General features: G+C 46.4%; 1 protein-coding gene across 2 annotated transcripts in view; it reads right to left on the bottom strand.

Moving 5' to 3' along the window:
• LOC144169195 (2-Hydroxyacid oxidase 1-like) overlaps window positions 1-14,581 on the bottom strand; it is a 109,753-nt gene extending 95,172 nt beyond the window's left edge. For both annotated transcript variants that reach the window (XM_077698237.1, XM_077698236.1), the window contains exons 1-4: window positions 14,426-14,581; window positions 11,417-11,568; window positions 4,090-4,243; window positions 2,147-2,298 (exon numbers count right to left, since the gene is read on the bottom strand). In XM_077698237.1, the coding sequence (XP_077554363.1) occupies window positions 2,147-2,298; window positions 4,090-4,243; window positions 11,417-11,516 (406 nt within the window). In that variant the 5' untranslated portion in view covers window positions 11,517-11,568; window positions 14,426-14,581. The remainder of the gene's footprint in view (window positions 1-2,146; window positions 2,299-4,089; window positions 4,244-11,416; window positions 11,569-14,425) is intronic.
• Between the last annotated feature and the right edge of the window lie 11,248 nt (window positions 14,582-25,829).

Here is a 25,829-nt window from a genome sequence, read left to right as displayed (position 1 = left end):
AGTGCTTGAGGAGGCATGCAACATCCGTGTGCGCCTCAGACAGTACTAAGAACGACGACGGCAACGTTACCTCGACCCCTGTCAACTTGGTCTCCAAACAAGCGGGCTCAGTCGTGCTGCTGCAGACTCTCACAGCCAAAATAGGAGGCATGAAAACGTCAGGGCGCTACCGAGTTCTGTTCGATGGGGGAAGCCAGCGGAGCTTCATTACTGCCAGTGCTTCTGAAAAACTTGGTTGCAAACCGCTGGGCGAGGAAACGTTAACCGTAGGCGTGTTGGGAGGTCACAATACGCGGAAAACGATGAAGAAGGTACGAGTCATCCTTTTCGCTGCAGACAACATACGCCGGATTAGTATCGAAGCGCTGGAAGTGGAGACGATATGCAGCGAAAATATTCCCCTACCAGGAGAGAAAGTTTTAACGGCTATGAATGAGATGCACCTGGATACGCAGCCTCTCTCTGTACAAGGAGTTAATGACAAGCAGACTGCGGTCCTCGTTGGCTCGGACTATTACTGGGAGCTGGTAACGGGTACCGTAAAACCTGTGCATGGAAAGCTGAAGGCTGTAGAGACCAAATTAGGATGGACTGTGCAAGGCCCATCGTGTGCTGCAGCCGACATCATTCAGTGTGCCAGTGCTGTTGTCCTTCGATCATCCGTTGAAGATGGAGTGGTCTCTAAACTTTTTCGTCATTTCTACGAACTTAAAAGTGTCGGAGTCAAGACCCCAGAAGGACGAGTGGCAAGCAGCGATTCCGCGCTGCTGCCGAATTCCGAGCAAAACACCACGGAGAGAGACAAGTGGGCATCCCCACAACCAGACCATCCACTACCCGACTTAGACGCGTGGAAAATCACAAAGGTGCCCTTTAGAACAAATTCGAGTACTGTACTCCCAACGGTTACGTCGAAGCACCAATTCAAATCAGTGGAAAACAGCTACCCACTGACAGCCCGACTGCCGAAAGGCTCCCTAGACGGTCCTTTCATGAGAGCAGAGTTCCCTAGTAAAGAAGCGATGCACCAGAATAAGGTCTTCCGAGAAGCGTCAACGAACACAAGACAATTGGCAAGCAACGACCCTGTTGCATCCTCCGTTTCGGAACAAGGAACTCCTTCATCGGAAAAGTCTTTTTCCTCGCTTTCTGGAGGCTCAAAAGTTCTACGATTTCACAGCAACAAGCAGTCGGAAACCTTTCCGATCAAGTCCAAGATAATCCTGCACTCCAGCGAGCTGGCGCCACAGCCAGCAGAAAATCTTCGTGAGCGAACGTCTGAATTACCAACCGAGTCCAAAAGACGCAAACGCAGAAAGAACGAGTCAGAAGACGTCATGCCGAGCACAGAGGGAGGCTTCAAGTGAAAGTTCACATGGTCCAGACAAGGAGCACAAAACCCTCGGTCGTTCAAACCCTCACAACGGGAACCTGGTTGCAAACGAACCATGGCGTGACTTGAAGGTGCAGCAACACGCCCGATGGTATAAGCACCGGTGGCGGCAAAAACGATCTCGGCATCCGAGGAGTGATGATACCAAGGATATCACGCCCAACCAAGCCAAAGAGACACCCTTGAAGAAAAACTTGGGCTACACTGTGAAAGGCAACGTCCAATACAACTCTGTAGTTTGGGACAAATCTCATTGGTAGACTTGATGGCATCGTCGGGCCCAGCAGTGTACGTTTTTCCTGGGGCACTACACCCAAGCGTCCCGTACCCCTACTTAACCCTTTGGAAGCCCCTTAGCGCCATCTGTCGGCGGGGGAGACTGTTGTAACTTCCTCTTCGTCACCCCTTGCAGCAGACGACGCTAACCATCATCATTTCATTACGCTTCACGAGCTGCCGCATGCTCATGTGGCGGCTCCGTCTCGCGCCTGCTTCTTCTTCTAGTTTCCATCAAAGCCTCATCGGATCACGACGGGTCGCTCCCCTTCCTGAGCATCGCGCCGCAGCTGGAGGACCCAGAGGTCCAACAGTCATGAATTGGGCATGGGTTTAGATACGGCCGGCTTAAGGCAGCCATCTATAGACATTATTGAAAACAGTGAAAACGCTTTATTGCAGGCTCGCAACAGCACTGATTCCCTCCTATGAAGCGGCCGGCAGCATTATCAAGAGAAAGTAAAGAATCACCCTCACCTCTCGCTGTAGCGGACTCGCCTTCTGGGTGTGCCATCTTTTGCATGTCCACCGATGATACTCCCACGGGCATGCTCGTGTACATTCCGAGCAAAGCAGTTGATAGCTGGCGGTGACTAACGTCAACCAGCACGCGTGGACGGAATCGCCATCTGCGTTTGGCCAGTATGCAGGTATTCATCAAAAGTTGTACAATGAAAATAATGTTCCTCACATGACATTCCCGCATTGGTTTACTGAGGTGATGTACACTTAACACTCATAGAGTATTGCACTCGTTCAGGTTTAGCAAAGAAATGCGGCTAGAACAAATTTTAAAATTGATTCTTTCGTAAAAGCAGCCTCCCAATTTGTGTAGTTTAGGGCAAAGCATTGTTGTGTTAACCGAGGTTTAATGGTTGTTGCAAACGGTGGTTAGCCGACTACAATACAGGGTGCTTGAGTTTGGCAAGTGTGACCAATGGGAAGCGCGACTCCTATTACTGACCGTTTTTTTTCAGTATGATCTCAGCCCTTACCTTTCCTATCCGTAAAACAGCGTGAACCTTGTGTGACAAAAACAAAGACAGCAATATATCTGCCGTATTGTCGTCGCTTCATTCCAGGTAGCTCAATCTGCTCCTTCATTATAAATATTGATGAACTTGCCAAGTTCCCCATACTTTTGCACTTTCCTTTCTTGTGCATTCAAGGCATCCAACTTGTGAGATACAAAGGAAGGGTTGTTCACTGAGACTCATTACGCAACAGTAAATGAGAAGAAGGGTTGCGACAAGAACAGCGCCGACGGTAGGTACTTTAACTAGGTATCTCTTCGTGTGCCGTGCATTCAGTGCGTATGCTAATCGCGGCTGGCCATACCAACCGTGGTGTGAGAATACTGCTGGTGAACTTTGCATCGAACTGAAGTTACTGTAGCTGTGTAGTCGACAGTGTGAGGCAGAGGCGTAGTTTGCTTATATCGCCTTGAAACACGATCACATGAATCCGAAGGACAATTTTGCACGGTTGCACCATGCCCCCCCCTTACTCAATTTGCGAAGACTAAGCTACTGCGTCAGTCCTTACACTACGCTCGTTCATAGCGTTACCACCGCCTGAACCTTCTTAAGATATTTCTAATCTTCAACAATATTTTTTCCGACGAGTGACATTTTTTTTATTGGTCAATGTAAAAAGTCTCTTACAAAATCATTGATTCCTTGCTTATCAAACTGGTTTGAAAGAGTAATAAAAGGTTAACGTTACTACCCTACTCACTCCTTCTTTCCTATCTTTGGGATGCCTTTTTAAATTCTCTGCTTTTTTACAAATAGCAAAGTAAGCATTTTAAACAAAATCAAATGTCGCAGCATTTCCGTAATCTGTATATTTCTGACACATGCTCTTAGTAGGGCAACTGCATAGAGCGGCGCTTCCAAATACGAGATCCTTGTGCTGATATACAGACAGAAAAATTTCACAGAGTAAGTATATATTTCCGGAGAAAAGCGGCGAGAAAAATTGTGAAAACACATGCAGAAAAAGTAAGAGTAAGAGCAAACACTAAAAGATGCAAGACAAATATTCTACAAGGATACCTTCGTACAACCTAAGCGTAATGGGGCCGTGAGAGAAATATTTGGCAGGCGCTGTTTCGCACGTAAACGGAGTTGCCTGCAGCGCGGTTGCACTTCCTTCAACAAAATTACCGTCGTACACTGATCTACCGCGTTCCTCCACATGTCCTGTATAATAGGCAGATGCTACCCTAAAAACCTTGACCAAATTGAGCGTAGAAAAGCTTTAGTGAGTGCCGCTCTCGTGGTCGCTGTAGGTGACCATTTCTATGCCCCTGCTTGCTTTTGCTTTGTAAATCGATGTCAAACGAACCACGTGGACGTGCTTTTGTGATATGCATGCATGCATAATTGGGGTTTACGGCGGGTGGGAATGGTACCCACCTTGTAAAGGCCACCTCATTTTCCCTGAGCGTTACTTCCTGGTCAGCGCCAGACTCATAGAAGTCACGCACCTCCCTTCCAAGCTTGACAAGCCCCAAATGCTTTAGGTCTTCCGTGCAAAGTACAGCATCTTCTTGTTTGACAATTGCAGCCTCTAAAGTTAAATAAGAAATAGAAGCAAACGGTTTTTTTTATTTCGTTCCTAATTTTCTACAGCACTGGGACACTTCAAAATCATCGACTTTATTTTCGGTTGACAACACCGGTGCGCCGCTGTCCTAATTTGCGGTGCCCTTTATTGATAGCTCACATTTACGGCGGGTGGGAAAAAAAAGGATGTGGTAATCATCAGAAGGACACTGGATGGCCTGCTTTCAACCACCGTTGCATATTTTGAGCTACCTTACGGTAGCCTAACGAGGCCGCTCAGTAGGAATAAAACGGCCGCCACCGTCTGCTGTGTCGCAAAAGAGTACAGGTGTCACGGTGTATTATCAGTGCAAAAGTGCGCATCCAAGTGAGATGCCCTGGTGCCCTGGTTTAATGCGAAGGTGCTACCGGGAGCCTCTCTGTTTGCCCTGACATCCAATCCGCTCTTCATCCCTATCAGACAGCTGCAGTCATGAATAAGTTTATTATTGGACGAACATAGCTTACAGCCCGGGCAGAAGGTAATGTAATCATCCCGTCTACGGAAGTAACTTAAGCGGTTGAGAGGAAGGCTGTATTGCTACCCTCCTGGGGAACGGGAATTTTTATCGCTTGTGTAGGCACTAAGCAGCAGGCACGGAATATGATCAGCTGATGACAAAAGGCAAGAGAATTGAAAACGAGAGTTAAAACATTGTTATGGCCCAGACATGGGGAAGTCGATTAGTAAAATCCGCTAGGAAGTACATTGATGTAGAAAATAAAACAACAAATTTTTGGTGAGGCTTACCCAAAAGAAATGCTGTTCTGAAATCGCGTTTAGTGGTTTTTATGCTATGTCTGTGCGAAGCAGGCATTGAAGCGCACTTTTGAGGTGTGTCAGACTGCTGAAAATTCTTTTAAGCCGACTCACTCGATAGATGTATGGACGGATGAGCGCATGCAGAGTGGAGATTGCAGCATCCATGTCCGTGATTTTGTAATCAAAAACATTTGCATCTAACAATAAGCACCTACATGATCGCCTGTTGTTTTGAAGAATGCTTTTTGCTTGCTGGCAATAATGTGGATTAGAAAGGAAATAGAAAAAATATTATATACAAAGTAATAGCCGAGTACGATGTTCCAGAAGCACGCCGTGGTGCGGAACGAGAGCCCCGCCATTACAACAATTTTCTGAGAGCGGTCTCCTTCGTCGGAGTTTCCTAGCACCTGTTTTAGGTCTCATCCTTTTTCTTCTGTGGCGGAAGTGAATTTAGCATCTTCATGTGCGGTTGTCTCTAGATCGCAAGACTCGTAACGCCACCAGTCGCCACGGTCTTCACTACGAATAACACTTCATGGCCTCCCATATCACCCCTAGCGCAAAACACGCACAGTGGTCACCTTTGAGGACATGCTTAAAGGGGTCCTGAAATACCTTCCGCCGATGCATGGATGTACATGTAACCAAATAAAGCAATGTATTAGCAATCTCCTCCCGCAAGAATTTTGTTAAAGGATGAGTATTAGCTGAGAAATTATAAATCAAAAACCGCGCATTATCGTCGCGCCGCGTTTCCTCCTCCTTTCTACTCATTCTTCGCTGTTGACGGCGCGAGAGCACTCCCTCCCATGATGCTGCGCTCCTCAGCGGTGACGTACTTCCGCCTATTACGCTCCTCCGACTGCCGTCTGCTACGAGCAAGCTTTGTTGGCACCATGAATCCCGCACTGCGCTCAAGGCTGGAAAAGCGAAAGAAAAATCTGGCCGCATGTGTGCGGCGGCCTGGCCTTGCCCTTTCGCGGTGTTCGTTGGTGCAGTTGCTATCGGCGGCACGTGACTTTTTATCGGCGGCGAACTCGCAGCCGTACGGGGAAGATCTTGCGCTCGTTCCCTTTGATGCACCGACACTGTTTATCCAAAAAGTGCCGTATCAGATGTGGCCCCGCTGGTGCCGGGTCTTATTTTGCGGCGGTCGTAATTCCTGCCGGCGGCATGAGAAAAAGACATTTTAAACCGATACAGAACCCGTGCACAAAACCCTTCAATCATGTGACCAGTTCAGCTTGGGGCGGCGCGTGGTGGAGAGCGGCAACGTTGGCAAAACATGCTCCACCGCGGCTCTGAGCTTTCTAGCGCTGGAGCGAGCGCCACTTTGAGAATCTCAAACATCGGTTGCCTTGGCAACAAGGCACAAACCACTGTAGAACTCAGTTATGGTTGCGAGTTCCCGGTTCAGCTCGGGGCCCCACCTCGCGACATGTGGGCACTGCAGGCGTACCAATCGGGAAGTGCGAGATGCGTTTGACATTACAGGAGGCGATGGTGTGTGTGTGTTGTGGACGCCTTTGTTTCGCGATGCAATGCGACGTTGTGCTTCTGCGGGTGGATAGTGCTTCCCATGGTCTGGATTATCTTTCTCGAGCGACGTACGACTCAACTTCGCATGGGGTATGTGCAGTGTGCGTGGCTAAAAGCCATCTCGGCTTGTGCGCCGGAGTTAAGTGACTTGCTGTTCGTCCCCGCAAACCGCGCGCGAGGTGAGTGCCGAATTTACGACGGGCAGGAGGAGGCAACCCATCCTCTGTCAATCGTGGTTCAGACTTTCAACGCATGTTGTGACGTTGTGTTCGTTAGAAACGCATCTCTGGATTGTTTTGAAGTTGAATAAAATGTATGCGTCAAACCCGGGCATTCGGCTCAGGGCGTTCTCTGCGATTGCACGAAAGAAGTGCAACGGTGCTTCAACGCTTTATTTATGGAACGTACTCAGGTAAGAGAATATCCATGTCGTGTTATGGCCGTGCTGCATTTATAACAAACGGTTAAGCGCTTGTTTACACTTGTTTCGTTTGTCGTAAAATGTTCAAGCACTCCGGCACTCCGCTGGCAGATCAGCCGGCGAGCCGACGCTCAGCAGACGACTCATCTCTTTGCCGGAAGTGCGTGAAAAAGCCGCCCAATAGCAGAATGTCTAGCTCATGACGAACATCTGGGAATCGATGATGTAGACATGTGAAGATGGCGGCGTCCAAAAACACGAAGGGAAGGGTGAGACAAAAGCGACAAACTTTGCAACAAAAGTGTGAGCTTTCCGCTGCGCGTAAAAGAGTAATACTTGGCACAGATGACGTTGACGACCCAATCTAACGATTGCGCTAGTTCATTTAGTGTGCTCAAAACGCCTTTCAGGGCCCCTTTAAAGGATCCATGAAGAGAAAATACAACTTCATTTATTTTGAAAGAACTAGGATTCAGTATCTCACTCAACACCATCACAGCCACAAAAGATGTTTTTAACAAAAAAAAACCTAGAAGTATTTAAAAACTTTCAAATTTTGCGCCACAATTACGTGCTACGAGCAAGAATGACGTCATACGGGCCGACAATAAAACATAATTTTCAGGGCTTTAATTGCACGTTAGCATTCACGTGATGCGGTCAAATGGAACTAGAGGCCCCATTACAGACGTCCAGTCATGTGTAGTCGAGACAGGTCAGTTAGGCGGCCGCCAATCGTACAAACAAGGTTCCGTGACGTCATAGAAAAGTTGCGCGAAATTGGCTAGGGGGTCGCGACTGCTTCGCACGTTTTCTTTAATATCTCCGTTATATGTTCGAAGATTGCGATGATATTGGTATCATTGTTATCGGGACTAAGCCGTCTTTCTAGTAAACGCAACTTGTATTTTGTCTTCATGGCTCCTTTAAAACACCTGGCTGGGGCAGTCGGCGATTGCGACGGCCTGTGGAAAACCCGTGCGGGATGATCTCGGGCGCCACGGACACTTTATTTTTACTGTGTGGCACCACGCAAGGTACTGTTCGCTCAGGGCAAGTGAGAACTTTTGCCTAAGTGCAAAAGTTGGGCGCTTGATAGCGGAATTTGTTTTGCGAGCAAACGAATGACTAACCGAACCCCTTATCCGCTGTTGGAGCGGGAGCACCGTAGCTAATTCTTGGTGATATTCTTCTGGACTTTTCGTCTGTCATTTTTTGTTGGTTTCTAAAACAATTTGCGGACGCTCTTTTTGTTTGGTTATTGCACATCATTCCGGGAATCTCGTCATTACTGCTACAATAACATGCATATTTTCGTGACTATCCGTAAACGTTGTTCGGGCAAATAAAATGTTTCCACAATATATTCGAATTGCTATAACCTGAGGCTTCGAACGTCATTTGCACCCACGTAAAAGCGCCTTGGCCACCAGAAATATTTGCTCCTAAGTGCCACTCTATATTCCGCAAGGCTCAGGTTAAATACGGTTTCCGGGAATCCTGTTCGCTTATTTTGGCTAGCCAAGTTGTCGAGCCTTGATTCCGTAGTTACAGAAATATTCCGTAAATAACAATGTGCTCCTTTTTATTTGAATTATTTTCTCTTTTTTTAAGGTAGCCACAGATAGTGGTGGAGTACACATTGGCTTCGCTCCACCTAATTGTTAGTAATCTGTGTTTACAGCAGACGCGCTGTAAAGACTATTAGGTACACGAAATTTAAGAAGCACCCTGTTCGTGACCAATGTAATAAATAGTGAAAAAATCTGGAAACAAGTTCCGCATGCGAAATAGGACCAGGAACTGGCCGGAAAGAATAATGAAAAGCTGTTTCACTAAGCAATTTTCAGTGGTAGCCCAAGACCATGGGTACCACTTGTTGGTTATCCTTGGATATCTTTTTCTTTCTGAAGTTAGTGGGCCACCACTTCTGGGTCAAAGAACGTACGTTAAAAATGCAGTCGTTTAGGTTGTAGTGCAGGTTGGTGACCAAGATGCTGAGAATCGATATTGGTCGAAGTTCGTTGCTCATTTACACCCCACAATTATTGCAAAATTATAGAGGCGGTGTGGGAAACGCTGCAGAAACACCAGATGAGGCCACATTTTCCGGGAACCGTTGTTACATACGCCAGCGTTCCTTTATACTTCCGTTCTTTCTGCATCCTGTACGGCCACTGTGCTGTCCATCACCACATTCAACAGGCGGCTGCAGTAGCTAGCGCGATCACTAACCCAGCCTCGTGTAGTTTCAAAATAGTCGCAATATTCGGTGAAATTACAAAACAGGACTCAGGGGCGGAAGCAGAGGTCTTAATTGTAATGGGGCGGGGATTTCCTACCAACGTCCTTTCTTCTAGCTAAAGCGGCACTTTTGTAGCGAAAGCTACACTACCCTACCACGGGCGTTCTTCGCGGCCAGGCCAGTTTTGACTGAGAGCTAGAGGTAAAACCACACCCCCTTCCGCAAGGGACCGGCACGGAGCAGCGGCCCGATGGCGGGGAGAGATAGGCGGTAGAGGAGAGGTAGGCAAAGAGGGAACGGAGACGTGCGCGGGACCCGTGTAGCCACCTGGCTGAGAAAGGTGAGGAGGCTGCCGCCGCAGGGATAAGCGCGCGTCGCAAAGACCAGAAGGACACTTGCAGCGCAGTGCCGCGTGCGATGGTGGAAGACGAACATCTAGCTGTGGTGCAGCGGCGAGGCATAAAAAAAACGCCGTGAGGGGGAAAAGATGATGAAGAAGCGGTGTATTCATTAAACCATTTCTGTATACAAATGCAAAACCACACCTCGACCACCCTACGACAATGAGCCTAGCTACGGCAGTGAAGCTTTCTGTATCAACTAGGGTTAACCAAAGCTAAACCACAGCAATTTTTGTCGCTGGGAACATGATGGACATAATTTATGCGTGCACACGTCGTATTACAATGTAAGCACGCACCAATTCCACTCTAAAAAGGTCGCGAGATAGCCATGCCAAAATGGTTCGTGGAAAGGAAGAATATGTGCCGCCAAAATTTTCATAACATATTTTACTATTCTGATAGGGGTCTTAGTAGTTTAATAAAACCCATAGACTTTTTATAAAATATCCCACATGAGGCTCCATCACGTCACCACATACGGACGCCGTGAGCGGCACACTGAACTAGTGCCGAAGATTGGTACAAATTGATCCCATTATTGCATGCTGGGCCTCTTTACCTTGGAAGTATAGTTGCGTATTCGAGAGGCACAGTCAAATATCATTTGGGCGCGTGTATGTAAAACCTACTATTTTCGAGATTTTGGGAATAGGTGTGGAGTGAGCATGTTACCCTCTTCGGCGTACTGTTCTAAAAATATAGACACTACGATAAAACATATCTCCCGTGCGCAATGTAATAGGGTTTAGAATGTTATGTTACGCAGCCTGTAGTATGCTCCACAAGTGTTCAGTTAAGGAATCGAAGGTTATGACAACGTGTATTTTTTTCGAATCTGGTATAACAGTGACGCTATTGCCCCAAGGTATTCCCTTACAGGTGTATGCAATGTTTCGCCTGCCCAGCCCTGGCACTGGATATTGTTTGCAAAAAGTGTGCCGGCCGAAGAAATGCAGACCCGTAGAATGCCGGAAGACACAGGACGAGTTTACGTTCCGTGCGGGAATAATGCCGTTCAAGATTTAAATTTTAACTAAAAGAAAAATAAAACTGTATGTTCAAAATACCGTAAACATTTCCAGGCCTTTTTGTCAGTCTACAAGGCTTCAGTCAATTGCCCCAACCTAACTTTCTTCCTGAACAAAGAACAATTCCCAGTTCAGTCCAGCTCAACAATCTGTCTCCGATTTTATGCAGATGGTCTCTTAAAATACCTATTGTAAAAACGACTGGGACTTGGGTAGCATATTTCATCGACAGCCGCAGTTTTTAGACTGGAATTGAGTTGGGAATCTGAAACACAGAATATCTGCGTAGGGCAAGAAATTGCTTACTAAAGATGGCTCCCAGCAGATGTTCGTTTCATTAACCACAATTTGGGAGCACAAATCTAAGATATTACTTTTATTACCTCTCCACAGCAAAAATGTAGAACTAACATGAAAGTGCAGTTACACATTGATTCACCCCAGGAATAGTTATGTGCAACGTTCAAGCCAAGAAGTTCCGTTCACTTGGGATAAATGGAGCAGGGCATATCAGACAACACAATAATAAAACCTAAACCAAAAATACACAAGCTTTTGTGTTCGCTTCGACAGCTCCTCAAAACGCTTCCTCTGCGTATGTGTTGTGATACACTGGTACAGAGGGTATGATGATTCGTGGACGTTCGGGAGGTCCTGTTCATGATTTTCGTAGGAATGTTCAAACCTTAGTAGCAATTTTCTGTTAGAAAATACTGAAAGGAAATGAAAACTTACGCTTCGCTGATACTTCAAACGTAAACAGCAGCAGTATAAAAATGGCTTTCGGCGTATACAATAGTGGTTGCATTAAAGAGCAACCCCATGCGTTATTCATTACCGTACCTCCGTTAAAATTTTCCAGCGCTTGTAGCTTTTTTCAGCGAGAACTGCAAAACAAAGCCAGCACACATAGGCAATAAAAATTGCAGATTGGATGATTCTCCATAAAAATAAATGTCTAGAAAGTGATACCTACAGCACGTTTGTAATAACTAAGACCCAGATTTCTAGCCATTAAACAAGCGCGTTTCAGGCGCCTAAAATAGGCAGGCAGATACCGTTTTTGGGTCCAAACGCCGCAAACAGGGGCACCATAGAATTTTACATAAATTCAAATAATTTTAAAGGAAGATGTGCGCGATCTGCGTCTATGACAAGAAAGCCAAAATTGTTATTCTTTATGACGGCACAATGGACGCCAGCAGTTGAACATAGCCTTTCAATTTTCCCATGAAACTGCTGACATAATGGCAATCCATAGGTATTCAACAACAGCACTGGTTACATTCATGTTCAATCGCCACGGTGGCTTGCTCGAGCGTTGCACATAGTAAAGCAGCCTTGAAAAAGTATACTTGAGAGGTGGGAATGGTGACTGGAAAAGCTGTACCTAGTGTCTTTCCGACTGAATTTAACTACGACGCAAGAGAAACAGACACAAAAAATATATGAGAGAGAGACTGCGCTTTATCAGAAAATAATACGCTCTTATATGAGAACTGTTAGTTACATCGCTAGAAATTTTATCGTACGCAATAATACCCAATATAAACATTCGAGGCGTCCCAACATTGGAAAATACATTTCAATACAATTCAAGAGCGTTTTTCAAAAGGTTTTTAGCAGCCGAACAGATTTTGTATTGAAAAGCGCTTTTAGAGCGCACCGAGAGTTTGAATTTTAACCCTCTCGGCACGGATGGTGTCAGGTGACGCCATCACCTAAGAGTCCCTCCAGCGCATAGAGAACGAAGCCAAAACTGCTAGTTTTCTGGGGAATTGTTCTTGAATGGCGCCTGCTGCGATAGTTATATATTGTTATTGTTTCATTTTAGTGGAGCTGCACGCTACCAAGAAGAGGACGCTCCGGTGAACACAAAGTTACGAAATTGAGGCTGAAAAAACAAACTGGCTGTCTGACTTTTATTTCGAAGCTTGTAAGTCTCTAAATACGTGCACTACGGCACTGATTCTCTGTTTGTACGTTCATGCAGTCATAAGATTTAGTAAATTATTCAAAAGGGTTGTCTCTGATCAGCATAAAATTTTTAATTCCCGAATGTCCCAAAATATCGCCTCATTAATAAATCTATTAGTATTTGCACTTATAGAACTAATTTTTGTGGGTTTATGGGACCCTTAAATTTAGGAAAAAAAATCATAGAAAACATTGTTTTGCTTGTAATGAAAAATCAGGGGTGAAACGGTGAAGGCGTCAGAAAATGCACCTGTGCAGTTGTGTTTCGCCGACGGCGTCCAGTATGGGTGTGATCTGCTAACAAAGGCATGTTCGATGCTCAATCGTTGCATTGAAAATAGAGCTGAATTTAAGTGTGCTTCTAGAAACGACGATGCGACTGTTCATGTTTGAAGAAATCTCTTTGGAGAGGCTAAGAAAAATAGTCTCCGAATCACTGCCGTGTGGAAACAATAGCCAAATAACACGATCTCCAGAAATTTTTTCGTTCAAAAATTGTGCCTCTTATCACTGAGAATGTCAGTACCATTGTACTAGTGGTAGCGGGTTTTTTCCGAGAGGTCTGAACTGGACGACTAGGTTGAACTCAATAGAGTGCTGAACAGTCAATGATACACTATAACATAAATAACTATCTCAGAATGCACCGGATAGTAAAACTAAGGGATAAATAATGTTCATGTCGGCGCTGATATTCGAAATAGGCACTGAAAATAGGCATTTAACGGCATTTAGGCACCAACGCCAAAATAAGCATTTATAGACATAATAGAAACACAAGGAAAGACCTTCCTAACCTCTGTTTCGTGCTCATGTGTCAAAATGGCGGGATAGGAGCGCAAGCAAAAAAGTATGCATTTGTCTAAAATCCGGGCTCTAGTAATACCTTACCGAATACCTGAAGCAGAATTATACTGACAAAGTTCTGAGACCGCCGTCTAGGTTGTTGGCGCAAAAACCAAGAAAACGGAATAAAGAACTCAAAGCACTTCGAAAATTCGTACTGTAGCGCTTTCACCCCATTATTTGCATTTTTTTTTATTTTCAGATACTGTAGGACGCGACAGATTTTATAGAGCGCGACAGATTTTTACGTCCCAGTCGCTCTCAGGTTAGCGATCAAGGATTCTCGAATACGCTGTAATAATGTATGGTTTTTGTGTTTTTTGCCTTCATACAAAAACAAATCTCTTAGATTACAGTGGCAGCCTGGATTTCAATTTTTAACGAACCAGAATTGCAACAAGCAGGTCCCAAAGACATTGATGCGTAGGTCATGGCCGCACTTCGTCTTACTACAACAAGAACCGTGCAGTGGTGTCGGATTACATTAACCACAAATCATCAACATAGAATTAACGTAAAGGTATTGGAAACATAACTTGAAAAGCAAACTCGCAAAAACGTTCTCTAGGGAAGGAATGATTTGCTTAAAATCTATACTGCGTTTGTAACCTTGACCTTCCCAGAACTTATATTGGCGTTAACGGCCCAAAAAGCTTAAGTAGGCAAAGCGCAATACGTGTTCGGACAAGCAAATCTTCACTGTAATGATCTACAGTTGACTGAGCTTCTCTGTTCGTAAGGTTTTGTTTACAAAGTAAAGCTTGAAGGTTAACATCTTTTTTTTACACTTAACAGCGGTGTCGACTGCGTCTATTGACTACAAAGGTGTCTGCATGTTTTCAAAGGTAAATCAGAAAACAATATTTTTTTAACAGACTGACTATTGGGAATAGAGGAAATGAGTTCAAACCACAGACTTACTTTATGCAGTAAAAAATGCGCAAAAGACGGTGCATGCTTTTTTCACGGCCGTTCACATGCACAAGAACGGGCTGAGACCTACAATGCTCCTGGCCGGCCCCACCTGACAAGACCGCGCATTGTCCTCCTGACACAATTGTTTGAGACGGAAAATAACTAAAAAAGAGCCAGCGAGAAAGGAGCTTGATATGAACCCGTATATAACGTCGCAATATCGTTTCATCTGCGTCCTTTCCGCTTACGTTGATGAGTTATGCCCGCTGTCATCTCATTTCAAATATTCGTATCGACTGAAAGCTGCTGTCAGCGCTACATGAAGAAAGTAATTTCGCCCTTCCTGAAATCTTGCAGCCGCGTGTGAAGCCGCATTAGTTAAAAAAATGGCGGTTATTTTTTTGTTCCTCATAACGACGATGATAACGTTTAAAAGTATGCATTTGTCTTGGTTTCAAAACGGTTTTCTTCTTGCTAATCCTGAATTCATTTAGCATACGATAAGTTCTACATATTCATTCTTTTGTTTGAGCTTTCCTGCTTTACCCTATTTCTGTTCTCCGTCAGTCAGTAGTGATTTTTTTATTGCCTGCCGCATTTTTGCTTTGCATGTATTTGCCATAACATATCTACTTTGTTTCCTCAATCTAGGTAGCGAGCATTTTAAAATAGTTTGGTTCCTGTCGCACTTGTTTCCCATTCCTAAGTGTTACTTGTAGCATTTTGTTTCATGGCGTTTTCAGGTGACCCGTAATTTTTTTAGTGGTTTTACTTAGTCCTTCATTTATCTGGTACTAGTAAGTGCTACTATACAGCCGGGTTTCGCAAAAACTGGGAAGTATCGCGAACTACGGATCCCTCGGAGTACATTTGCTGTAAAGCTGCCAACAGCAGGGAGTCCTGCGAACTCAGAGGCCTGCAAACGCAAGATGCACACAGTAATATTTGTGGAAGTGTAATTTACGACGCCACGGTGCTGTTTAATTTCCGCAGTTTGTTGCTTAACGATATAGCCGACCCGTTGAGCCTTCCAAATCCGTTATACTCATGGCGACAGTCAATACTAGGCCGTTTTCGCTAACTGCCATAATGACGTGAGGCAGGTTTGGAGCCCAGTGCTTCTAATAACTGAGCAATAATTGATTTTCTTTCTGATTCGTACCAAATTGCACTTTTATGTTCATTCACACAGGTGTAAAACTCGGTAAATGTAACGGCGATTAGCTTTTATTATTACCCTTTCCTAACCTGTGTATCGTGACAACCGACCTCACACAAATCGGCGTGATGGTGATCGGAGAGCGGTTGCACTTTCAGACGTACTATCCCAATGGAAAATGCACACGAATACGACGATACCACTTCCGAAATCGCCAACGAATTCAAAATATTACACTCATGCGGTATTTGGATTATGTTTACATCGAACTCCACTACCCCTTTCAAATATTCGTCTGTATACGTCGAATTTTCAGGCACTAAGAAGCGCGTTTAGGCGCCAAAAAGTGGCAGGCAAAAGAACGCTTGGTGTTTCTGCCGTTGTGAATATAGGAACCGTCAATTTTTATATGAAAACCAATAATTTAAACGAGGGCGTGCTTGTATCTATGTCAGGAAACCCTAAACGTATTATTGATGATGGCACAAAGGCTGAAACAGTTGAACATTGAATAAGTCATTGCAATTAATTTGCCTAATTCCACAAGCACGTGGATAATATTCATGTTGAATGGCCACTGTCGCGCTTTCTCGAGGGTCGCATGTAGTAAAATAGGCACGAAAACGAACATTTGCACGTTGGAATACTGATTAAAAAAGCGTTACTTTTGACTGCGAGATGCGAATAAATTCGGAAACTACAAAACCGGACAAAAAATTTAAAGGTAAGAGAGACGATGATTTATTAACAGAATAACATGTTATTACATGAAGACCGTTAGATACAATTTTTGCAATTCTCTTATATAAAATGTTATTATCCGAATAGCAGAGGCAAGACTTCCCAGCACAGCCAGTTACACTGCCATACATTTGAAGAGCATTCTTCAAAAAATACTCAGCAGCGGAACAGGTCTTTGATGGTAAATCGTAACATAGAGGCCGTCGTTAGTGCGTTATCAAGAGGTACGAATGAGGCGTTAGCGAACTGTTCACCATTCTTAGACGATGATGAGCAACTTAACCCATGTTGGCACGTGCGTGCAAATCACTGGTGCGAGCCCATCATGTTTGCCCGTCAGGGCACAGGAGGCGCCGACCCTAAGGAGTTAGGCTGCGACGAGCAATGACAGCCTCCACTCGAGGATTAATGATGCTCTCGAGAGCAGCAAGTCTAGCCTATCGGCACAGTTCCTCTAACCGGGTATTTGATGGGAGGCACGTAATAGCCCGAAGGGTGTTGACGTGTATAGCACCTACACCTGATTGATTTTCTGCCTACTCAATGAAGTTGCCTTGGAGACAAGCGTGACCTTCACCAGTTGCCGGCCTATGGTCTGCGATGATCCCTCGAGGCTGTGTGATATTCGGTGAATCAGGTGGAACAATCTGCGTCACTTCAGCCGACGCTGGCGAATACATTGGGTGATACCGCCATTCTCATTAATGGGTGAACCCACCCATCCGGTGCCACTTCCCGTGGCCATTTTCCGTGCCACAATGCGTGGTGGCACGTGCTTTTGTGGCAATAGTGAAGGAAGATGCTGTCAACGGATCCCACATTGCACCATGTTCTATCTGACGAACGTCCTGAGATCAGTGCTATTCAAACGCAGCTCTCATCTCTGTAGAGGAACTACAGGCAGGCTTCCGCCAAATGTACGCTGGAAGTCAGAAGGAAAAGAACAGGGAAAACCATATAAAAACCACAGTCCACGCAAGCAGTAACCTGGCCACACTCACCGTTACTCGGGCCTCACAGTCAATGACGGCGAACAACTCTTCAGAACATTTTCCTTTCACATCTAAAGACCGCATTTTCTACATATCAGCCCGTCCCTACTCAGCCAGGAGAGACTGTCCTGATATCTCAACGGTTACTGGAGCACACTCTAGGCCCAGCGAATATGAATGATATTGACCATGGCCTTCGCGGGTAAAGCCCCAGTGCTGCTGCAGTAGATCTACCACGGAGTGCGCACCAATGCACCAGAGCTTAATGAAGATGTACTTGTTGTGCTGCTTCAGGAAATAAAAGGGAAGGTACGTACTCGATGGCTGGTGGACCTATGAGGCTCCACACGTTCGTTACGCTCACCCAAGTGATTCCAGCACGAAAACAGTAGTCGACGAGGCAGCAGGGGATTGCTGAATGGAACCCCGCGTTTCCATGTGCCGGCCACGTCTATGTGCAACGATGTCATGAATGTGGTTTGTATTCGGTTGTTTTTTGTGACGCCGCATTATCCTGGCGGCATCGACGTTGCGTACGTGTGTCCTTGACTTTCTCGCGATAGTTCCAACTGGATGCGGAAACTTAAAGCGCTCTGTCCCCGGGATCAGGTTTCTCTGAATACTCTGAACAATTCTCTCAACAATTTCTCTGAACAATTCTCTGAATACTAGAAAGGGGTACCACATTACCACTGGCCCGGGTTGAAATCTGGAGGATTCAGTGCTTGATTGTAGGGTTTATCGCGCCGACTCAACGCAGGTGATGAGGCGTGCCGGCTCGGGATTAGTTTTGGCTGCCTGGGGATCTTTACATGCGCCGAAATCTCGTACACACGGACGTTTTTGTTTTTTGCTTCCATCAGAACAGCGGGAAACCTGGAGGCAGTGACAGATAATGTGGACCTTGTCCTGGTAAAATGACCTTGCCGAGCCGTCTCGACTGGCGCAAATTTCTAATAAACGATGCTGCATTCCCGACCAGAACTTGGCGACTTCAGTGATGGGGCCCAGATGGCAACGAGAATGAACCCTTTGGGGCCGTGACCATTAGACCATCTGGATCGAACTGAATGATGGACACCGCAACCATATCGAGTGTGCTCGATATGTGTACTTGGAAATTTTTTGGCAGCCCCATTACAGAAATCCAACCTTCCTTAATTTGGGACTGGGTTACACCCCTTCTCAAACGAATTCTAGATGCAGCGAGGGCGGCCACTTCGGTGGTTAAGATGAACACTGAAATTCCTCATCCCGACCGTCATCTCGTGAACCTGTGGAATCATCGGAACGAGCTTCGAGAACGCTTACGTACTACATACCGTACAATAATATCTGCTTTGGGCCCGTTGTCAAACGGCGCCCATCCGCACATATGTAAAGCTCCTGAGCCGGCAACAATGGAAGCAGTGCTGCGACTCCTTCTTCAGCAAGGCTGAAGTCTGAGAATTATGGAGCAAATTTAGAGCTCTCACAAGTCACGGAAAAATTCAGGTCACGGCGAAAACTGTGCGTTTCCATACAGGCGCATCCCATGAGGCCTTTTAAATACAGGCGCCAGAAATTTTCTTTCCACAGTCAGCATGTGATCCGCCTTGTAACATATGCACACCTTAGCAGGTGAACATTAATGACGTGATCGAGAGGGCGTTAACAGTAGCTAAACTCATGGCACCTGTCGATCGAAGGGGATTTGAGGCCACGAGCTGTACATGCTAAATTCCGCAACTTTCTGTTGTGGATCATCCTCTGTTCCGGCTTCTTGTCTTTCGCCGATTGCCTCGTCGTCATCGCGAACAGCGCCTCGTGGCCCGCACCTTGTGAAGAAGATTGCAGCCGACAGCAAAGGAGTTCCTGACGTCTCTCTGACGTCAGACACGACCTCAGCGCCACCAAAAACTACCTAAGCCCGGACATGCTGGAATGTTTCGCCGTCGGGTGCATTCTGCTATAACGAGGATTACTTGTATCTAGTTCATCTGCCCACATCGTTTAGTGCGATAACATCGACCCGTCAAGCCATTTTGTGTACATAATAGTTTCGTTTCGAGATTACGCATCTTCTACCGCAGTCCACGTTTTTACATTATTTTACAGCGAAGCTGTGAGCCTCTCTTTGGTAGGAAAATTTCATGTCTAACAGAAAACGCCCAGGCAGAGGATCCAGCAGGTCTCGTCCAAAACTCCGAGCGCATGCGTCAGGCTAGGCAGGACCCAGCATTTCGCCAGAGAAGCCGAGCACTACCACTATTTGTAAAAAGAACAGAAAAAAATGCATCGAAACGAACGATAGGTGATAGGACGCCTGTGAACGAGGGGACTCCCCCAATGAGTTCCTGGTAAAGACTATGTTTGTACCTGCTCACAAGGAGGTGGTTGGCGTTATTCGAGGGCGAGCGCATCCGCGAGGTTCTGCCGCCAGAGAAGCCGTCTGCAAGTGACAATCCCGCCGGAAAGACGAGGAACATTTCTTACCCTCCCACATCAGCATGTGTAGTGGTTTACAAAATCTTCGGTGGACATCCACTCACGCAGGGCGAGATGACGGTCATTTTTAATGCCAAGCTCCACGCTACTTTGTATCGGAAGCGTGTATTTTGAATTTCTGAGCGACAGCAGGTCCCCTCGGGATGCAGAAATTTCTACTCAAAGCGCCGATTTACACAGTTTAGATAGACGCAAAAAATAATAATTATATGCAAGGACAGTGGTCCCTCGTTACCTCGAACAGGGATATCTCGAAATATCGGTCAATTCGAAAGATTTCCTCGCCGTGCGTTTACTTCCCAATGGCGCCATTTATTTGTCTCGTCCTTTATGTCGAAATATTTTGGGGGAACCACGAATATCTCGACATGTTGACAAACAGGACTCAAGGAAAAGTCCGCTGCAGGCAGTTGATAATGTCCCTGTTTGAACGCTTAGCTTACAGCGCGAGCCGAACGCAGTGGTGATAGTCGAATTGACGTGGAGTACGCGCTGTACAAGGCCTATGTCCCCGTTACCTGAATGCTGCCCAACCCTTACATCGTTGAGATAGCTGTGGACGACGCAGCTGTTTAGCTGATTATGCGCGAACAAGGAGCCTCGAGAAGTGCCCGCAACGGCCGAAACAACAAAGAAGCCTGCTTTGCAACAAGGTAGAATGAAAGGATGGCGACCAACAATTGATGCGACATATTGAGAAACTCGAGAACTCTTTTTTTGAAACCAGATGCGAACGCGAAACCGGCGCGCGTCGCGCAGTTCTTTTTTCCCTCCTCAATAAGGAAAATTCGCTTTTGCTGCTAACTTCTTTACCTTTATTTCAAATGCTCCCCGTTGCAGTGGAGGTTTTGGTACCAGCATGCACTAAGTCTTATTTCAGTGGCCTGGCAAAAAATTTTCGGCATTTCGCTTAACTCGAAACTCCCCTTATCCGAAATTTTCAGCGGATTTCACGAATGTGACTTGACAAGGGGTGACGGTATATTTTTCCTAAGGGGCCCTAAACAGGTCGCAATTTCAAGCGAGCTATAGCTGAATAGGTGTTTTTTTTTAATGCAGAGCATTTCTCAGGCTCGCCTCTTCCTGCGTTGGACGGTGTCAACAGCTCCGCGTCCGCAGCAGGTGCGCCTCTCCTTCTTCCCTCCTCTCTCTCAACAGCAGCTGGCGCGCGCATGCGTTGTAGTCAGCCCGTTCGCTCCGTCGCGGTCTCGACGTAACAGGTGCGTGATAGCAGCGCGGTGGGGCGTGGAAGGGCGCGCGCTGCTTGCGCATGCGCGCTCTCCCCCCCCGTACTGCTCTCCCTCTACTGCGCGCGGTGCAAATATAAATCGTCTAGCGGTCGCTCGTGCTGCAGTCACTGCGTTGCTCCTTCCTTCCTTGGTTGACGCTCGCCCCCACGTTTACTCGTGTCTGCTACTCCAGCATCACGGAAGAAGCGATTGAAGCAACACTGCCTTAAACCAGTACTGAGGCCCCAATGCTCTGCATTGACTCGTGTTCCCCTCGCGGGAAGGCGCGGGAATTCTTTTTCTTTCTGTACTTACATATGACGTCTTGCCACCATTCAGCGAAGCTTTGACGCCGCTTTTTTGCCTCTGATGCAGCCTCTATGATGCAGCTGGCGCTGAAGACTACAACATCGCTATTCGCGGGTTCCATGAATTTCTGCAGCCAATCAACGTTTCCGACTATGGGGGGAGCAGCAGTGGGTATCGGTGACTCGGGCGGCGGTTGCGCGAGCGACACTCCGGCACGGTGTATCTTTCAAGGGACGAATGTCGATCGTCGCCGTCGGTCACATGAACTTGGCTGAATTTGCTGATATAGTGGCTCGTTTACAATATATCAATAACGCTGACAAGCACGGAGCGTCTCCTGCAGGCAGAAACGCTATGCACGCAACCGCGGCAACCAAATACCTTCAATGTGGACATGGACCGCGGACGTATCGGCATACATCGAAGCAGCCGCTTGCCAGATTCGGACTCTTGTTAAAAATCAGTTTACAAATGTGTGAAGGGTGATGATAGCGCAGAGAAAGGTTGCGCTGGGGATCGTCCTCGGCCCGGCTTCATAAAGCGGTGACAGAAACACTGCGGTGATTCTGCCTTTTTTACGCGGCCCGGCAATGGAGAGGCCTGGTCGGCGTGGCAATGCAGCATACAAGAAACGCAAGTGGGGCGCTAGTAGGGAGAGGAAATTTTCAACTATTGTCATGAGCGAGCATGTTTTCGGAGGGCCCCATATGCCCTTGAAGCGCTGCTTTCCCCTATGCTGGAACTGACGTACCATACCTAGCACGGCCGAGGCGAAAAGCAGTGCCGAGCAGCCAGTTCTGGGCGCAGCATTCGGGCCACGTGCTAAAAATAAAAGGCCGGACGAACCGCTGACCAGAGATAATAGAGAGTTTTAGCTGACCGTTTCTGACGGTCCGCTCCTCTCCGGTAGCTAGCGAGAGCGACATTGCGCATGTGTTACATGCAAGGGCGCTAGCGGTGATAGCGGATCGGGGCCACGCTCCGCAAACCGGGGCCACTTAGCGGACCGTCGCGACAGCTTACGTTACCGTGCGGAATATCAACATGGCTGCTCCGCGATGCGAGCGCGCTCCGGCGAACTCCGTTTCTTTAGTTGAAACGCGAGCGACGAAATCGCGAAAGCTCTTCCGAATGGGCAAGGGTGTTACACTCCTCAACGAGCTTTAGTACGGAGGCGAAATACGTCGGCAGAAGCGCGGGGCTGCTTCTATGCAGCGCCGAGAAAGACCGCCTTGTCTTGGCTATTCCAAAGTTTATCGGCTTCTTTAAAATATTTCAGAACTATTATACCGTGTAAGCGACTACATTGTATTACAAGGTGAAATACGGCACTAAGCACGGTACTTTACATTACTTGAGCAACCAAATGCCATTTCGTATCTTTACTTTGCGATGACATTTTTGTTTGCACACGCACAGGGCACGACCAGTGACGCGAATCATTCCCCGTCGAGGGAGGTACGGTTATCGCTTAGCTAAAAGCCTTTCTGCCGCCGACGCTCCGGTTGTGCTCAGCGGGCCGTCGGGAGCATAGCAGGGCATCAAAAACGGTCAGCTAAAACTCTCTAATGGCTTCACCTATGTCGGAGCGCAAGCGCCTTGACAAGTATCTTTAGGTTGTTTTGCTCGAGCTTATCAGTTCGTTGTATCCACAGCGCTTCGAGTGGCAAGGAAAGGGTGAAAGCTCCCGGTGTTCTAGCCTTCACCAACCTATTTAGGGCCACTTTAAAACAGAAACATCTCTATCTGAATAAGAAATGAATGTACAATCGGGGGATACAAGGTATGATACAAGAACCATTTTTTGTACGGAGGTCAAATATGTTAACAAAAAAGAACGCGTGATCTTGGGTACATACAGAGCAGCTTTCTCATGTTTCCCTTTGATACCATCGAGAACAAGAGTTGATGCGGGGGGGGGGGGGGGCAGCTAGACATGTGAAAGCCCTTGCTTTTCTTACCTTTTGCATGGCAGGCAGCATGTGTCTTGGTCTTGTTTGTGGGTGTAAAAAGACGCTGGAACGTAAATAAAATTGCGCCTCCGCGCCCCCCCCCCCCCCCCCCCCCACTTAGAGTCCCCCGCCTTCTCCCTTCCTCCTACATGTTTTCGAAAAAAAGAACCATGCAAAAGGCGAAACAAACTGCACCGTCTATAAGCCGTAGATCATTTCTATAACAGTCGTTGAGCACTGTTGTGGTTAGGGACTGTTTATGCCGAACCGTGCCCTAAAAGGCCCGCAAGCATCGGCAGTAGTTTTCACAGTTCTAGGAGCTGTACGCCGTCTACTAATCCTGCTGGTCACAAGGGTCGCTTCACCAGTCCGCGCTGCATGTATCGAAGGTTGCTGTTTGCAGTTTTAACCTATGTTATACATGAAGCCCAAACTTTGGTGTATAGTTATCCTGACGAACGCGCAAATCCAAGTATAACTTGCTCCGTATGCGAATGTTGAACTATAAATCTGCAATACGAGAAGAAGCGGATTTTTTTTCTTAATGAGGTGGTGCGGATTATATGGGAAGCTCTGAAAAAGACTTGTCTTTCTTTCAGCAGTGTTGCCTTGTTTTCGCTAGAATTCTCTCCCGTGCTCATTGGGACCCCTTTTTTAAGAGGCAAAGCAAGCTCGATAAACTGCGCATCCATTGGAGCAAACAATATCAAGCGTCCAGATGTACGCAACGCAATAGGGAGAACGCAGTTTGAAAATTCAGCGAAATTGCATAAACGCCAAGAGACTGCTGAAAACCATTGTCGCTTTCCTTAAAAACTCAGTCGAAAAGACACCACAGTGCATTTGTTTTAATGACCTAATGCTTCATATGATGCGACTTCACGTGCACAGTATCCGGAAAGAATTTTGTTCGTAGTATTTACAGCTCAAATATTTGAAGTTTTATTTTACACTCTGGTCACCTCATTCTATTTTATACCCTGCCAGCAAGAGATATGTACTAGGGTATTGCTGGAGCTACAGACATAACTCCTAGTGGCCGAGGCATTAAAATGCTTGAGCCGTGGCTGCTGGCGTTACCAAGCTACTGAGCTCGTGTCAGTGCAATAGAAGCCACTGCAGCAGAAAAAAGCTAGGGTTTGTAACGTAATGCGCCCTACGGGCGGAAGTGGCACCTCAAAGAAATTTCGGCGGACCACATTTCGCCTTGACACCATTCTTTTTCCTAGGGTGCCAGTTATTTGTAATTGGATCGCATAAGCACTAGGGGCCATTTTTAAACAATCGAACAGTGATTGCCGGCATTAGGAGATTTTTATATGCGCTTAACTTGCAACGTGCATTAGGAACTTGATGAGGGCACATATTTCTCTCCTGAAATCCCAGTTATCAACATGGGGCAGGCGAGAATGATTACTAACTGGGCGGTACAATTTCAATTTCAGCTCACGGGCATTGCCTAAAACGCGGCAAGCAATTTTTCACATAGCGACTAGAAGGGCGGGAACAGATCCTGTGGGGTTTACCCTTGAAGCACTTCGGCCTTGCTACTGCCGGCAAGGAGCGTACATTGACACAAGACCCGCCGCGGTGGCTCAGTGGCTAAGGCGTTGCGCTGCTGAGCACGAGGTCGCGGGTTCGATTCCCGGCCGCGGCGGCCGCTTTTCTGATGGAGGTGAAAAGCAAAAACGCCCGTGTGTACGAGATTTCGGCGCACGATAAAGATCCCCAGGTGGTCAAAATTAATCCGGAGCCCTCCACTACGGCGCGCCTCATCGCCCGCGTTGCGTCGGCGCGTTAAACCCTACAATCAATCAATCAACATTGACACAACGGTGAAAAACCACAACGGAATAACTACCGGTCCCAACAATTGGTGCCTAACTGCCCTTAGCGAAAAGATGCCGTATTTTGCATGTATTTTGAATGCATTTAATACATATATTAACTTTGTGTTTATTCTGCATTATTTTGTCCACATTCGAAATGCATTTCGAATACATTTACAATGTATTTAAAATGTACCTCAAAAATACATAAGCAGCGCATGAAAAAAATATATTTAATGCTTTTTTGAATGCATTAAAAATGCTCGCAAAATGTAATTTTAAATACGTGCAAAATGTATTAGTAATGCATTTTAAATGAACAGAAAATACTGCTTCAAATATGCTCAAAATGTGTTAGTAGTGTATACTAAATAAAACCTAAATGCATTGAGAGATGCCATGGCAATGTGTCTTGGGGGAATAGTTACCGTTCAACTAGAAACTATCATATTGTGGTTTCAAAAAGTTTAATAGGCACTAGGCTAAAGATATGCTCCATTGTGAAGATGTAAACCGGTCATGCTCGGAATGCGGGCCAGCAAATCACTGAAAAGAACAGCATGTATGCGCACAAATTCGCAGTTTGAAAGTTGTTTATTGTACACCTCCGTCGAGTGGCCAATTTTGCCATTACTAAGCAGCAGGAATGAATGCCTTTCAGCCACCTCGGCAGCCAGCGCAGATGAAGCGTTGTGCATCAGAGTCTTCGTAC

Source organism: Haemaphysalis longicornis, unplaced genomic scaffold (assembly GCF_048455015.1).
Source record: "Haemaphysalis longicornis isolate Haplotype H1 unplaced genomic scaffold, Haemaphysalis longicornis Haplotype H1 scaffold_2, whole genome shotgun sequence".
Lineage (NCBI taxonomy): Eukaryota > Metazoa > Arthropoda > Arachnida > Ixodida > Ixodidae > Haemaphysalis > Haemaphysalis longicornis.
The sequence above is the reverse complement of the archived record's forward strand: the minus strand, read 5'-3'. Positions and strand labels throughout refer to the sequence as shown.